The sequence below is a fragment of the Ammospiza nelsoni genome, chromosome 1 (genome assembly GCF_027579445.1).
Source record: "Ammospiza nelsoni isolate bAmmNel1 chromosome 1, bAmmNel1.pri, whole genome shotgun sequence".
In the NCBI taxonomy this organism is placed as follows: domain Eukaryota; kingdom Metazoa; phylum Chordata; class Aves; order Passeriformes; family Passerellidae; genus Ammospiza; species Ammospiza nelsoni.
Window position 1 is genome coordinate 118,046,708 of NC_080633.1, and position 17,402 is coordinate 118,064,109.

At 37.5% G+C, this 17,402-nt stretch overlaps 1 protein-coding gene across 1 annotated transcript in view; it reads left to right on the plus strand.

The window, feature by feature from the left end:
* Positions 1–13,827, plus strand: part of NKAIN3 (sodium/potassium transporting ATPase interacting 3) — a 332,682-nt gene extending 318,855 nt beyond the window's left edge. Inside the window, exon 6 of the mRNA XM_059470082.1 lies at positions 13,691–13,827. Within this exon, the coding sequence (XP_059326065.1) occupies positions 13,691–13,827 (137 nt within the window). The remainder of the gene's footprint in view (positions 1–13,690) is intronic.
* The last annotated feature ends 3,575 nt before the right edge of the window (positions 13,828–17,402 follow it).

Below are 17,402 nucleotides of genomic sequence, written 5' to 3' on the forward strand. Positions count from 1 at the left end.
GAATATTATATGCCATATCACATATAAAATATTATATATATATATATATATATATATATATATATATATATACATATACATATATATATATATATATATATATATATATATATATATATATATATATATATATATATACATATATATATATACATACACACATTTGTGCAACAGTGTACAAATTCAACAGAGGCAAATGCCAGGTGCTGCACCTGGGGAAGAGAAACCCCCTGAACCAGCACAGGCTGGGCACTGACCTGCTGGAAAGCAGCTCTGCAGAGAAGGACCTGGGGGTCCTGGTGGGCAACATCTGCCCATGAGCCAGCAGTGCTCTGGGGGCCAAGAGACCAAAGATGTCCTGGGCTGCATTAGGAATGACATTGCCAGCAGGTTGAGGGAGGTGATCAGGCCTTTTCAGTCTGGAGAAGAGACAAATAAGAGGAGAACTTTTCAATGCATACAGATATCACGAGGGTGGGTGGAGATATCTCAAGAGGATTGGGCCAGACTCTTCTTGGTGGTCCCCAGTGACAGGACAAGGGGTAGTGGGTACAAACTCAAACACAGGCAGCTCCTCCTGAGTATGAGGGGGAAAAAAAAAAGCCTTTATTTAAGGGAGGCAAGGCACTGCAACAGGCTGCCCAGAGAGGCTGTGGAGTCTCTTTCTGAAGCTATTCACCAATAGCATCCTGCTGTAGGTGAACCTGCTTTAGCAGGGAGTTTGGACTTCACAATCTTCAGAGATCACTTCCAACCCCAAGAAGTCTGTGATTGTGTGATAGAAGAGAATTATCTTTAAGTAGGAATATACTTGTAACCATGCAATTTTCTTTAAAGTGGAGATCATACATTCCCTTAAGATTTTTTTTGTTTACTACTCTAATAAATAATATTTGTATTAAAATGGAATAATAATTCTGATTTTAGGGGTTATATAATTTAATGAGAAGTCCTCAGTAGTTCTTAGAATCCATACATTACTTCCTTACTCCCAAATATTCAGTATGCCTTTTTTTTTTAAGTGGCTCATTTGATTCTAGTTTCTACCAACCTAACTTAATATTGATTTTGTTTTAATCTCCACCTTCCACCTCCTTGGCCTTTCTGTTGAAATTAAATCTGTCTTTAAATGGATGCTATTCCAACCCCCAGTTGCCAGCACCTTAGCCTTTTCACTTAAATTGCATCTATTGTTAAATCAATCTTACTCCAGCATCCAGCGCTGCTCTCTTGAGCTTTCCACTCAACATCACACACGGGCCTAAGTGGTGCCCATTCCTGTCTGTACCTTTCATCCAGCTGCTCCATTAAAATGAAACCTCTTTACAAATCCATTTTCCACTTCCAGTAGCAATCCTCTTTCTTCTTCATTTCCGAACGGCAGCAGCCTTATGTCTGTTTTAGTTTGTGGAGCTTAAAAAGAAACTTTTCAGACTCCTGCACTTCTGTGTAAACACCATCTCCTCCAAATCTTAACTGTCATGCAGATAGGTTATCCTAATTTTTGGGTCTCAGCTTAAGCAACACCCATTTCCTTGTTAGTGCTGCCTGTGTGGTAATTTCCCAGTCAGCAAATCATGTCTGAGAGCTTTGTCTGGGAATATCTGCTGCCTTGGCGTGGGAAGCGTCAGCCGGGAGCGAATGATGTGCCCCCGTAACAAAAGGGAGTGCTGAGCCAAGGGGGGCACAGGATTAGTCAGGCTCTACACTGGGCTGTAAACTGTCATTATACACTGATAAGGAATCTGGGAATTCAGTGAGCAATGAACAGTTAGGACAGCTGTTCATTGAGACAACTGTACCCACAGCTTCCCTGATATGATGTGGAACTCAGCCTCTTTGACGGACCCAACACACTTGCAGATGAATTAGCAGTTTTAGTGATAGTACAATATTTTAAAATCATAGAAAATTTGGGGAGTTAGAAAGAAAGTTAAGCTTGGTAAACCCTGGGAAATGTTAAGGGTAGGCCCTGGATTAGGCCTTGTGTTTGCTAGATCATGTGAAACTGCACCTGTGTAATCAGCAGATGATAAATGATATGATTGTTAGATGTGATGATTATTTAGTAATTAGATGTAATTATTGTTTAGTCATAAGAAGAATCATGAGAAACCATTTTAGGGGTTTGAGGGGGATCACAAGTAACCCATGCTTGGATGAAATCAATGTATACAATAGAACTACTTAAGTTTAATAATTAATATGTAAGTTATATAACAATAGAATATAAAACATGTTCAGCTTGAAACCGTGTCAGCATCAGATTTGGGTCTGTGTCCCCTGAAACTTGTAGCTCTTTAATAAAAGCACCTGCATATAATAATTTTGTGATTATGTGTTCCTGAATGCTAACATAAGTGGTCAGAGTTCTCAGTGCCTTTTCTTTATGCTCATTCCTGGCCTGCAAGAGGGATGGTGAGGCTTCTTCTCAGAAAAAAAGAAAAGTCCTCCCTTCTTCTTTACAGATAATAGCCTCAAAAGTAAAACAGATCCATGCAGACCACCTGAGTTGAGAGACTGCCACTGATTTTTCCTGAAGATAAGGTTTGTTCACAATTCTAGTAGCACTAAGCTTTGAAATACAGCAGTAGAAAAACCAGAGTTGCTAGTTTCTTGTTTTAAGGGAGTACCCATGACAAAAATCATACAATATGGGTCCCTTTTTATCTAATGTGTTCCAATTTATGTAATCATGCATTGTAGCCTTAGAAGATATTCAAGCTATCTAGAAAAGTGGGTATTATAAATTTAAAAAGAGATAGCTAACCAGCAGTCAGTAAAGTACATTGAACCAAGCCATGAATTTCAGGTCATAGTCAGGTAAATTTTGAAGATAATTTTATTTGGTAATGGATACTTTCTCAAAATGTGGCAAAAATTGAAAAAAGTTGAATAAGAATTAACTATCCACCACTTTATACATCTTTGAAAATCTCAGGTCCGAATCTCATAAATCTAAAGGCAAGCAGCATTTTCCACCAAGAAAAATTGTCAGTTTTGTTTGGAAGAGAAAGGGATAAACAATGATTACTGACAAGTTCAAAGCAAGAGAAATAACCTTGAAAATAAAGTATCACAAGAATTTCTTAGAAGAACCACAGTCAAAAGGCAAGAGAAAGGAGAAATTATTAGTTCAGTTAGTCAAAGCATGGTACTAATTAACACCAAGGTTGTATGTTCGATTCCTGTATGGGTCATTCACATAAGAGCTGGACCCAATGATTCTTGTGGGTGCCTTCCAACTCAGAATAATTTGTGGTCAAAATATTGAAAATAATTTAGGTGATGGCTTTAGGTGGTAAACACTTTCCTTTATCCTGTGAAATTCTTGCCTCTTTAGTTCTCTTTACCATGTTTCTGATGTCATCGCAACTTCACCATTTTTGAATTCTTCCTGTTTTAAACTTTGACTTGTTGTCTATATGTTGCGCTTTTTAGATTTTCCAGTTGTGCTATTTCAACAGCCTTAATGGTTTCAGTATATAAAATAAGCAAGATTTAGAGCAAGAGGTGTTGTCTTAATAAATCAGGAGATATAGCTGTTAGGGTTTTCCAGATGGACCAGTTGGTCAAACAAAATATATTGCCTGCTCCTAGAAAAGCCGTTTTTCAAAAAGGCTACATTATATTTATTGCATTTAGTCTATTGCTGTTGTGCTTTATTAACTCTGTATCTTAACAAGTCTTTCTCTTACCAGTGTTCTGCGATTTGCGTCATAGCTGGACTCACTTCAAACTTCATTTGACAGTCTTTTGCCTTGAATCAGTAAATATACGGTTGGTTTTGCTAGCAGAAATTTAATCTCAGTTCATCTGTGTTTTTCTCAATATCACAGACTAGATACAGCAAAATTGTGGCATGTGACTCTCACCATTTATATGATGGCTCTTATTCCTTGGCATTGATTTCCACTCATTCTCTTTTCCTCCTTAATAATGAAAATCTGTTGTTTTGGAGGACTGAAATTTTAGAGTTACAAGGTTTTCTGAAAAGTGTATTTTTACTTTATCTTTCTTCAGGGAGAGTTTTTTTATGATTGAGGGCAGTATTGCATTATCTTTCTTTTTCATTGGCAGATTGATTCACTGGTAGCTTCAAAGTGAATGTTAATCCTGTTACAGACTCTACTGCAGACATTCATCTTTCCCCTAATATGAAATGATGCCACTTTCTAACAATGAGAAAACCATTTCCCTAGCCATCATGTTTGCTAACATAAGTGATATTTCTTTTTTCCCTCCATCATATATGAGAAGACCACTGGCTATTGTAAGCTCCCATTTTATGGCACTCTACCTTCTCAGCTCTATTTTCAAAGCTGAAAAAGGAATAATTTTATGTTTTGGGGTGTTAAGGAGCTAATTTGAGTTGGCGACAGAGATGGTAATACTAAAAACAATATTAAGAGAAGAGAAAGTTGACTTGAATGTGAAGATAGAGCCGGAAAAAAAGCAATAAAAATGTGAGGAGCAATAGACTTCCTCATTTGCAGAGAAAGACTGACAGAGACAAATGGGTACTCATGGATGCCCTTGGATGTAATTAAGTAGTAAACTTAGCAGATATATCCACAGTGGCTCTAAAATGCTCGATGGCCATACATTCTGGGGTGGAATGAGGGTACTACAGAAGAACTTGATAGTGCATTTACGGGGGCTGGTAAAGGCTCACATGATACTGGATAAACAAAAGATTATTTGGCTGGCTTTGAAAAACTAAAAGCAAGAAGAAACAGAAGACTAGAGCTTGTTAATTTGTACTCATTCATAGAGATAAAAAATTAAAAGGAAGATATTGAGAATCTGGAGATCGCTGAAGCGATTTATCCACTTCCATTTGCAATCTGTAGACTTTGATTCAGAGAAGGCACAGCAGTACCACAGGCTTCTGCTGGGGTGAGAGGAGGGCTCCGTCAGTGCTGGAGGCAACATTGCCTGCTTAGCAGAGAGGAAAAAAGTAGTTTGGATCTAAAGAAATTAAACCCCTTGGAGGTTTGTGGTAGAAAATTTGGGTTCTGCCACCTCAAGGATTGAAGCAGATCACAGCTAAGGGAGGTGTAGCTGTGAGCGCAGTGTAGATGCAGGGTGGGGAATGCATGCAATGCCCCACCCAGAGGAGCAAATGTCTTGTGGTGAAGCAGGATTTCTACTCAGAATGTCACTCATTGTCTGTCACAGACGAGTAGAGAAATTATAAAATAAAGGCCTCATAAAATTGGGCCTTGGTCTGCTAAATTAATAGCTGACTTGTCACTTCCAAGTGCAGCTGAGTAGTTTGCAAGTTCCCATGTGAAAACAGCCTTGGGAATGAGAGTTCATTAACACAACAATCTATTCCTAGGGTGAAAAATAAGTGCACCTATAAAAACAATAAGCTCTGTCTCATGAGAATCAGTAGAGAAAATATGTAAAGTAACTAAAAATACAGAAGTTAGATAGATATACAAAATACCATGTACTGAGCAATGAACTAAGTGTGAATGTATTATCAACCAATAAGATCAATAAGATCTGACACAATGCCCTCTTATAATTCTATAAAATATTACCTATACAATAAAAATAAGGGTTTTCCTGCATCAAGAAAATGGAGTCATGGCTCTTTTATTACAACAGTAGTCATGAGGGCAAAGGCAGGATGATAAATGAAAAAGAGGAAGAGGAAATGGAAATGGCCTTATCTGAAATGGAAAGCAATGTTAAATAGTGTTAATGGGTTTGATCTCATAAAGTGCAAAACAGCATCAGATCAGTACTCTTGAAAAAGCTGACAGCTGACCTCTCAGGCTACTGGAAGTACAAGTTTTAGCATCTGTAGCTAGGTCAAGATATCAAGTCTTTGAAGTAAAGATGGTAGCTCTGTACCTGGATCCCAGCAAAGGCAGCTGCTAATAAAGGAAGGGACGGGGAAGAAGGAGACTTCCCTGACTGGCTGCAAAAGACATTAACTGGCAGGCATGTTAAGCAGATTTTAAAGCAAATAAAAAAGAGTTATAAAGGAAAGAAAAATTACAACATGGGCTCAATGTGACAGAGCTTTAGTCAGCCAGGACTTTGAAGTGGATGTTCAAGATTCCCTTTGTAGAAAGCTTCCAGAGAATACCACAACACAAAACTCATAAAAGGCAGAATTAATTGCATTATAAACTAGCATGCTTTTAAAATGGAAAAACTCAAAGTTACTGCATCATACAGAACAGAAATGAAAGGCTTATAGCATTTCCCTCACTGTTTTCTATGTCTATGTAGTTGGAGGACCATTTGAGTCCCAGCCAAGTCTCTGGCTTCTTGATTTGCAGGTGTTCTCCTTGGCCTGCCAGGTTCTTTCCATCTTCTCTTAAGGCTGCCTGGTTTGCTGCTCCCACTGCAGTCTCTGCTTGAGGAGCAGGTTGGCAGCTCCTTCCCTCTCTACCTTACACCCTGTGCTGTGCCCTGAACGCAGACACTCTCCTGAAGGTCCTTGGCCCACTTTTTATGAGACAAGTAAAGATACAAACATATGAAGCAAATATCATGTCATAGAGGGTGATAGTAGCAAGTTTCAGAAGCAGCCTTTCATACCTGGCAAGTTGAGAAGCTGGGAAAACCCAGAATTCACTCAGTGATATGAAGAATCCCTCCAGTCCTGTAGCCTACTTTTTAAAAATAAAATTAATGTTCTGTTGTGAATGGATGATGTGAAATTTCTTCAGTACATAGAAATCCTTTCCTCCAAATGTCACGTGTTCTAATATGTCATGTATTTGATCTTGCAAATACTTTTCTCTAGGAATTTTATCTTTAATTATTCATTAAGGTTGAACACGTTCAGCATTAATTTTAAAAATAGGGAACATTCATTTCTTACACTAAAATATCAGTGGCATGTAGTTAAGGTTAGAAAAAGCAGCTGTGGTATTCTTGGGTATATAATAATGAAGCAGGTACAAATATTTCAGTGCTGACTCAAAAATAAATAATTGGATCATACTGACAAATAACTGAACCCAAAAGAAATTCTATGGATACAAAGAAAGACAGGTCAGGAACAGAGCCCTGTGGGACTCAACTGGTAGGAAAAAAAACCAAACTAACAACTTGAAAGAACAAAACAACTAACCTGCAACCTAGTGATGAACTGTAAGTGGAATAGATCAATTCCAGTCAGTCTGAGATCTGCACTGAACATGTTTGAAAGAACGCTGTAGTTTATGGCTTTAAACTCAGCAATAATATAAAGGCACACTAATACATAGTGTGGATTCCTGAATTGAAATACCAAAAAAAAGATCAAAGCACAACTTCAAAAAGCAGATTCAGAGTTGTGTCTCTTTTGAAGTCAACTTGGACACATTTATTGTGAAGATCACGTGTCTGGAGGTGTGACTGAAGCTGTAACAGCGCTCTGTACAGTAGTCTTGGGAATATTTGAGTTGCCATTTCAGTGGATAGATTGGATGGACTAGTGGATAGAACTCAGTGGCTTGTTTCTCTCCCAGTGTTGTGTGAATGTAATTGATAGATGTAGTTTCTGGGCATTTAATGTCCTTTATGTGTTTTATTTTTCCTTTGCGGGTTTAATTTGTACATAGAATAGATCAGAAAGGGTACCAGAAAGGGGAAAAAAATTAATTACTGAAGACTAATTTTTACCAATTTTACATCTCTAATTTTCTCACTGTATTAAAAATTATTTAGGAAGTTTTAATTAGAATTTTTTACACTTTACTTTGGTCATATGCAGAAAGAAAGCTGCTCTTCATTGTATTTGAAATCTCAGACTAGAACTAGCAATAGCACCTTTAAATACAAGCCTCAGGGAAAAAAAAACCAGCTTTATCTGTTTGAAATGTTTTTAAATACAGCTTCCATATATTACTATTCTCTCAGGGATTTTCTCATTTTCATTAAAATGAGGAACAGAAAAATAGAGATCTATAAAGGGAGAAAATGTATCATCAGACATACTGAGTTTGAATTGCATTGCTGAAACATAAGCTAAGTCACAGCCAGCTATGCTGAGATGTACGGGATGGTGGATGCCCAAGCTGATAAGTATTTAGAGGGAGTACAGTATAACATTTTAAAGCAGAATGGAAAATCTCATCAACTTAAACTTTGAATGTGGGTTGGTACATAGCACCATGTCAGGAAAAATGAAAGTTTTCTAAAGCCTAAAGGAAACAATTTTTACATACCTGCAGTGTAAAGTACTTTTTTTTTTTTTTTTTTTTTTGATACTGAATTAGGGATAATAAACTTGTAGTAAATATTACTTGATAGTAAATATTTTTCTATATGCCTTATGTGTGATAACCACACTCTTCTAGGTGCTTTTACCAAGTAGTGGCCAGGAGTCCTTAATGACATGAAAGTGACTAAAAAATGCTTACATTTGGTGGGGGGAAACCCAGTAAAACACCATAATCAGGCAGCCTTCCACTTAGTTTCAGTGATGGTATGGCTGTAAATAGCTTTCAAAGGCATGGCACAGAGAAGATTTCTGGAAGATACTTTCAGATTTGGAATGACTGGGGAGGTCTGGGTTAAGAAGGTTTGAGCAATTTTCACTTCCTAACATTGTGGATCTTCTTCATACTTCCTTTGTCTTACTGGGCAGTCATATCCCTGGAGAATAAATGATATTGATATCTTGGATGTCACATCACTGGTAAAATGAGGAGAGAGTTCAGTAGCAAGGACCATAGATAAAATTTCCATGCCAGTGCCCTTTCTAAGGCAGCTTCTGAGAGGATCCTTCTTTCAGTGCAGCCCTGTAGAGAAGTGTGGTACTTACATGTTACAAGGTAGAGCAGTTTTTTAAATTATGATCTATCCCACTGGTGGAGACTAGAAGAAAATCTGGTGCAAGTATCTCAATAATTACTGTGGAACATTGAAATATTCCTCTTCCAGCTTCCAGTAATAAAAACTTAAGTAAAAGGTTTTCTCAGTAATTTTCTACCACTTTGTCCTGCTTTAACCTGATTACCATCTGCCAGTACTTTATAGAGACAGAGGAGCAATCAGAGTGCCACAAAGGATTACTGATGTCTCTTCTTCTCACTTTCTTAATTGTCCTGCACACATTTTCCCTCCTTTAGTCCTCTACATAAGTGAGATGCTATTCCTGCAATCCTGCAATGGAATCTGTGATTATTCTGCTACACGGCTTGAGACTTGGGTGCTCAGGCTTAGTATGAAGAGGGGAAAATGGGTAATATTGGCTCCAGACATATAGCTAGGTCAGTCTGGCTTGTGCAGTGAAGGGTGTAAGGGCAGTGGATCTCTTGAGGAGGAAAGGCAATTGAAAAAGCAGTTTTTTCAGGATAAAATATGCTCATCTGGAAAGTTTATGTAAGCTACCAGTGCAAACATTGGAAAGTCCAAAGTTTGGATTTCGTGCATGTAGCACTGACTTATCATCAATCCCCCAGTTCTGCTTCCTGTTCCTAATTGATTTTTGTTCCTTTTTCTGCTAGTTACACACTCCTCAGCTGCATGCCTTTTCTTAATGAATGTAATTGCATTGATATGTTGTCATTCAGGAAAAAAATCTCAGTACAAGGAAAATACTTCTGTTCAAAATAGTATTTGGAACCCCAGAGGTTAAGAAAATCTTCTTTCCATAAAAATACCAGTTTGAACACCTGCTAGCCTTGCCTGCCTCTCTCTTGGAAAGGGAACAGCTGAAGCTGCCAACCATTAGAGCCATCAGCTTTGGGGCTTACTCCCATTTATAAAATGGGGAAGCAAGCATGAATAGAATATAAGGTGTTCCAGGCTAAGAGTCTGCAGGATTTCCTAAGAACTGTGCTATTGCCATATTGCTGCTCGGTTCCTACCCTGCACCTCCAGACACGCTTAGAATTTTCCAACTTTGAAATAAGAAATGGGTAATATACCAATGAGCTGACAAGCTCTGGCAGCTGTATGCACAGGGCCTGCCAGCAGGTCAATGGGATATTGCCAGAGAAGCTGAATTCCAGATGAGAGGGTGGAAAAGGAGAAAGGATTGTTTTTTTCTGAGCTCTGATTCTTTTACGCTAACTTCAAAGGAAAGCAAATTTTAACTTGCATATGGGTGAATGCACTGGATAAATAGTAGTATGGCAACCCGAAATGTCATCTGTCTAGAAAAGAATAACCCTCAAAATTACTGATGACAGTGGATACACTTTCTTCAGCCAGCAGCATCCTGCCCTTTTCTCACTCAGGCAGATTATGACAGCCGTGGCTCTGATCTGGCCCCTGAATGAATGAACATCACTTTAATGGACTGCCTGCGGTGGACAGCCAGCACAGATTTGCACTTCCAAGCACAGCAGGTAGTGAACTCTAAAGGAACATTTCACACTGGCCATTAAGCATCCAGCATGACCACAAAACTGAGGTGACACAAGGAGAGAGCAATTCCCTGGGCACAGGGATCATGTTTTGCAGCCAGCTGCAGATAAAATAACCAGCTTCTGCTGTAACCTGCTATTATCTGTGGGATGCTAAGAAATCCTCTCCCTGGGATTTTAAGTTTCTCTCTGTATGACTGTAGTTAATGACTGGACTGCATAGGGTGGCTGTTATTTAGTGACTGAATATCCCTACTGCTGACAAGTTGTGGTTGTTGGTTTGGTTTTGTTATTTTTTTTAAATTTAAAGCATAGTTCTATAGAACTGTATAGAACACGTTTTTTTAATTGAACTTTCTTCCAGCCTTTTGCAACCTTCTGAAGCTATTTAATGTAGTCCTGTGAATCTATAGCAGAAATTATCCATAATCCATTAACCAGGCAGAAATAAACAAAACCAATTATATCATCCCTAAACCAATGTTTTCCTCTACATAAATGTTGCTGTTATTTACTGTTGGCCAATTAAACAGAGGTTTGTATGCATCCAAAAGTTCATTCAATGTAAAGTTTTAAGATGTTTGATGCCTGCTTACTCTGAAATGTATATTATAATGTCTGTGCCTCCAATGAAAATAAAAATTAAATTTTCTATGTTTAATGGCCACTTCTGATCTTAGTCCTGGAAGACTACAAATTATAAGGGATGAAAATACCAGGTTAAAATCAAAATTAATTTTTAAAACTAGAAGTAACTTATAATTCAAATAATTGATGATGAATCTTCATATTAAAAAGCTATAAGCCATAAAATAGAGTGCATAATGAAAAATGGCACATTCCATTGCCTTGTGTGATGGAACAGCTTCTTGCCTTGAGAATGAGCTTCACATAAATTTTAAGGTGAACTTCAGCTTTAATACTGCATAAGATATCTTGGATTGCAAAAGAGAAAGCCTCAGCTAAACAGGCTTGAGCAGCTCATCTCAACAATTGCTGGATGGTGCTATTAAATGTATTCTCCTTGTCAGAAAAAAGACACGTCTGTGTTGTCAATTATTAATACATCTCAACTTCATGTCTTGCTCAAGAAGATTTGTTGGTAGAAAGGCTATTTACTTCAAATTCCCTCCCTGCTTACAATTGCAAATAATGCTTGTGATTGCTGAGACAAAGGATGTGAGGTTCTGAAGTGGTGAATCGCTTCAAAAACATTCTTTTTGCTCCTTGGGTTAACGTGTGCTCAATTAAAAAAAAAAAAACAAACAAAAAAACAAAACAGAAAAGACAAAAAACCCAATCAAACAAAAAATAAAGCCCACTGTGGACATGATTTCTTCTAAAAATTGTTTTGTAAATGTGTAATGTGTTAGACATCTAACATTTAGCTCTGAGGTTCCCAGCAAATGAAGGAGATTGATCTGTTAAAGCATGTCCAGAGGAGGGACACCAAGTAGGTTAGAGGGATGGAGCACCTCTCCTATAAGGAAAGGCTGAGAGAATTGGGATTTTCCAGCCAGGAGAAGAGAAGGCTTCAGGGTGACCTAACTGTGGCCTTCTAGTACCTGGAGGGAGCCTACAACAAAGTTGGATAGGGACTTTTTACAAGAGCATGTACTGACAGGATGAGGAGGAATGGCTTCAAACTGAGAGTAGGTTTAGAGTAGATCTTAAGAAGAAATCCTTTATTGTAAAATTGAAGCAGATTGCCCAGAGAAGTTGGATGCCCCATCCCTGGAAGTGTTCGAGGCCAGGTTGGATGAGTAGCCTGCTCTAGTGGAAGGTGCCCCTGTCTGTGGCAGAGGGGTTGGAACTAGATGATCTTTAAGGTCTTTTCCAACCCAAACCATTCTGTGGTTCCATGGTTTAAAAATCAACTTTTACAACAGCTCATCTGCAGCTATTTCCTCTGTAAGGATTTGAGCCCACTAGTGCTGAAGTAAATTTTGATGCTTGTTATAGCATATAGTGATAACATTCTGAAGGAGAGCTGTGACCTGAAAGAAATACAGTAGAAAGAGGAGGTGCAGATAGATTGGGGCAGGCACTGGGGCTGGGCAAGACCTTCAGCACATTGTGTCCTGCTCAGACAGTTTTAAGAGAACAGTCTTGGGGAAGCAGTAATGCTGTATGATTGAAGTTCAGTCCAGTATGATCAAGTTCAGTTTTCAGCCATTTCTTGACTCAGGAGGAGAAGCAAACTGAAATCAGCAGGAGCATTTCCACAAATTTCAGTGGGTATGTCATTAGTCTGTCAATCTCTAAGCTTCATTTTCCCATCGCCTCACCCTGGATAAGCACTCTGTTGGTCTACCTAGTGCACACGTTGACTGGGAAAGGACTGCTTTGTCATTCATTGCTCATTCAGCAATTAACATAATGAGTATCAAAATTCTGCTCAGGACTTTTGTCTGTGTGCATATGTATAACAAGTGAAGGCAGTTGCTTTCCATGCAACCAAAGAATCCTACTGTATTGTGGATTTGCCAGCTCTGGACATGTCTGCAAAAGACCCTTTGAAAGCAATAGAATAGTCTTTTTCACAAACCTGCTTTTAAGATTCTAGGATAGAATGAAATGTTGGCCTATTGGAGCTGCTTAAAATCTTACCAAAATAACAAAATACAAGCCTCAGACTAAAATGTCTTTTTTTTTTTTTAAATCATTATCACCATAGAAGAGACTAAAAACTTCTCAAGAGCACATTATTTCTGACATAGAAAGTAGAAGGATTCTGAAAAGGTGTCCTGACCCCATGAGTTCATCCAGAGAAGATGCTGCTACTTTTTCATATTTAGTGATCACTAGTTTGCTCTTAACTCAGCTCTCATGCCTTTGGTTTTTATTTATGCTTTTCTACAAGTCCATTGAGCCTGAAGAGTTTAGGTGAAATTAGGTTCACAGGCTAAGCCGTTTCCATTGCCTAAATTTCTAAACACTTATAAAGGAGTTTGAGGAGATTTATTAAATTTTATATATATATATACACACACACACACACACACACTGATATTTCCCTAAAGAGAATCAGCTATTTTACCTCATAGTGGTTTCTCTTTACTTGCTCTGCCCATCCATGAGTGCTCCTTTTGCACACACACTGGCAGGAGTGCGTATGTCTGCTCATCCAACTGCTGCCTGTCTTTCCAGGCATGGGGCTAAACAGACCCCAAGGAAGACAGAGCATGGAACCTTTTGTAAGCAGTTCCCACAGCATCTTTATCTACTTGCTTTGTTTCTTGTATGCAAACCTGTGCATGAACGTTTGTTGTTTTTTTTTTAAACATAATTTGTCCACATTTTTTTTCAGTTGGCATATTTTCATTTCCATTTGTTCATTTCTGGAACTGTTGTATTTTCAGTTGATTTCATAGGCGGACTTGACACATACTCCTACCGACAGCCCCCCCAGGAACATGTTGAGTTAAAGCCTGTAAAGCCTGTAGGTAAGGTTCTGGTCCCACGGACCACATTCATCCTTCTAACTGAACTGAACTGAACTGAAAGCTAACCTTCTCCTGAAATAATTTGGGCATCAGATTACCGATAATTTAATTACATTTTAATTAGAACTTAATTAAAAATTAATCCACATAGCACATTGGAGTAAGGACACTTTGTCATTGATGGCGTATCTGCTAAAACGAGGATTAGGAGATATCACCATGTCTGCCACGCCATGCCTCATCTTAACACAAGGAGAGGCTCTCACTGAAGGATGGAATTGCTTCCCTGCTGAATTTTTAGCAAGAAAAGAGCTGTTTTAGAGATTCTGCAGCTGCAAAAACATTAATGAAATTAACCCATTTATAGAAAAGCAGTAGTTTTTACATTTGTCCAGCTACTGAAAGAAAAAGTTTTGCTGAAAAACCACTTGTCAGCTTAAAATCTATGTATAGAATTTCACTGGAAGTTAATTGTCTCTTTGTCATCACTTATTTGCTTGAACCATAAAAGTCATTTTCATAAACTCTTCCTGCTTTGCTACCAATGAGCAAGGTTGATTGCATATCTATTCTTTTTATCTGGAAAAACATTAGGATATGTGGTGACATTACCAGTATCCGTATTTTGGCAGAAGCTCATATGACTTAAAGTATGTGGCTTTAAAAGTATAATTCATAAACCAGAAGTTGTTAATTTGGAAATTCTTTATGGCTGGAAGTTGTGATGTTGCTCTCTGTCTTTAAATTTACCTTTAGGCCTTTCATGCTTCTTAAATGCAGCATGAAATGCACACACAACTAATTAACTGCAACTGATTTAATGACTCTATTTTACTTATCAGTTAACAGAATTAGAATGGGTTGAAGGTTTTTCCTGCTGTATGCATTTGTGCATGTGCTAGGAGTTTTAATTTAAAATGGACAATTGCTAAAAATGTCTGGGGTTGGAACTTGACACTTGAACTTTGTGACTTTATTAATTTTTGCAGGGTTTTATACTATATTTTATTCATGATGTAGCTTTCAATTTGTAGAAATAAGCAGAGACAAATTTTTACTAAAAATTTATCTAAACATTATAGAATATGAAGGCCCAAATTTATGGTGTATACTAGAACAGGAGCAAATGACACATTAAGAGAACTAAACAAAATTGTGAACCTTCTAACTTTTGACTAAGTACATGTTCCACATTGAAGTCTACATTTCTTTAGTAATATTTCATTAAATGTTTATTTTGCTGCATTTTCTATGAGAAAGATGACTGCAAAATGGGGGTTTGAACCTTCTGAATAAGCTGCTACACTATAAAGTTAAATTGATATTCAGGAGCAAGAAAGCCACACCTGCAGCATTTACACCTCTCCATAAAAGATTTTAATCTCTAAACCTGCATTCAGCTTTAAACATCAAGTGCATAAATGTTTAATACTTTCTTAGCAAACCTACTATAATTAAAGAAGAAAATAAAAGACATATTCATGAAAAAGCTACAAATACATTCCTGCAAAACATATTCACTTGTTTTCCAGTAGAAAAGTCACAGCATCTGATAATTTGTTCTTGATAAGAGATTTTCAATGAGTAGGTCAAGGGATTTGGAGGTTGTTGGTGATCTTACAATAGTGGATAATAAGAGTTATCTTTCCATTTCCTATGAATGTGTGTCCTTGTACTGCTGGGAGGGCCTCCCTGGGCTCTTTATTGCTTCAAGAAGTATAAAACTGGTACAGAAATTATAGTGGGTTTCCTTTTTTATTGATGTTTTGGTTGTATGTACTGAAAGATGTAGAGGACCTTTATCTAAGCTGGGAGGGAAATTATGTCACCGATCAAAGTCTGAGTTAAAAGCCAAATTGCTGGAAATAATGTGGTCAGTGGATTGTGCCAGAACTTTGCAGATGCTTATTTCCCTGCAGCATGTTAGCCCTCTTGACTTCTTTTGATAAGTTAATTGGTGTATGTATCTGTTATATACAGTCTGAAAATTCTTAATATCTCTAAAAAATGACTTCTGGTGTCTAGGCTGTGCAAAACTCTATTTCTGAGAGTTAGAATTCTCTTAGAAATTCACATGAACAATGCTTGTAAAAATACATGAGAAGCTTTTATAAATGTTACTTTACAGATGAAAGTTTGGCTATATTTCCATTTTTCTCATTCCTTTTATTTCCCTTATTTCATTCAAAAATTAACTAAACACAGCCCACTGAAAATACAAGGCTGTGTGGTCTCATCCAAGCTATGCAGATGACAGTCTGCTTTTATCAAGTGCTCACATTCAGCATAATGTCTGCTTAGTGCTACCATGATTATTAACGATTAGCAAGACTAAGATTAGTTTTCCTTCTCACCTCTGAGAAGAAGTTAAATTTGAACTTGTTCCCGTGGGGAGCAATTTTTAATCCAAACACGAATGATCATGGCTTGCCCATTTGCTCTTTGTTCTGCCTGTAACTCCATTTGGCTCTGGGACAAGGAGAAGCAGGATCTTTGCCCTCAGCCATGCAGTTTCAATTGAGGTGTGTGTAAGGCAGGAGACAACAGGGGGAGAAGAAAAGATATCGTTGTGTTGTGTCCTTTGGGACTAAAGCATATGGACTATGGAGAAGACTGTTGGGCCTGTTGGAATCACAGTATCAGGAGCCAGGTTGCTCAGTAATATTTAGAAACTCCTCATGTACTGATGTGTGGAAAAAAGAGGAGCATGGTGGCTAGCAGGAAAAAACATGAAGCTACATTTTGGCTTGCATTAGAGGTTATTATTAATAATTATTATAATAGAATATATTTTAATAAGATAATATCATAGTCGTGCCATAATAAGAACAATGTACTAATATAGTAATGAACATTTTAATTATAGTTGTAATAGTAGTAATAATAATAATATAAAATAAAACTGCGACAGCTTTGAGCAACTCTATTTGGTCAGACACTGAATCCCTAATTCCAGTTAGGGATGTCCCTAGTCTTTTTAAGAACAATACTAATTTGTTTTTAAGAACAATACTAATTTGTTCTTTAGTATTGTGGAGTTGTGGAGTTGATCCACTCTATGAGAAACAGTGCCAGTGGAGAGGTCACTACTCTGTGATGCATCTGTGTGATCCTGTCCTGTTTGTATCTTCTCCTGAGACTTTATCCAGCTATAAATTGCTCTGAAAGACAAACATAGATTTTCCAAGATTACACAAGTGAAAATGGTTACAGGGAGTCATGTGAGAATACATAGATTCAGCAGATGTGTCACTGTGGTGAGGACTGTAAATAGCGTGAGTCCTGCTCAAATGCTCATGTTTGTGATCAGACCACATCAGAATTCTATAACTGGGTGAAAATATGTCTCATGCTGTTGAAATATATTATGCTAAAATGAATAGTGTATACATATATATATATATACATATATAGTATTATATATACATAACATATCATATATAATGTATATCAATATAGTATATTGTATGACCTTCAGATATGCTTTACCAGCTATGGGACTTCTCCCAAATGTTTTTTTGCTTTTGTGCTATGCATAGTACAAAGCTACTGCTTTGTATCCAGCCATTCACTCTTGACCACCTAGGTGAGTCTCACAGCTGATGAAATTATTGACTACGTGAGATTT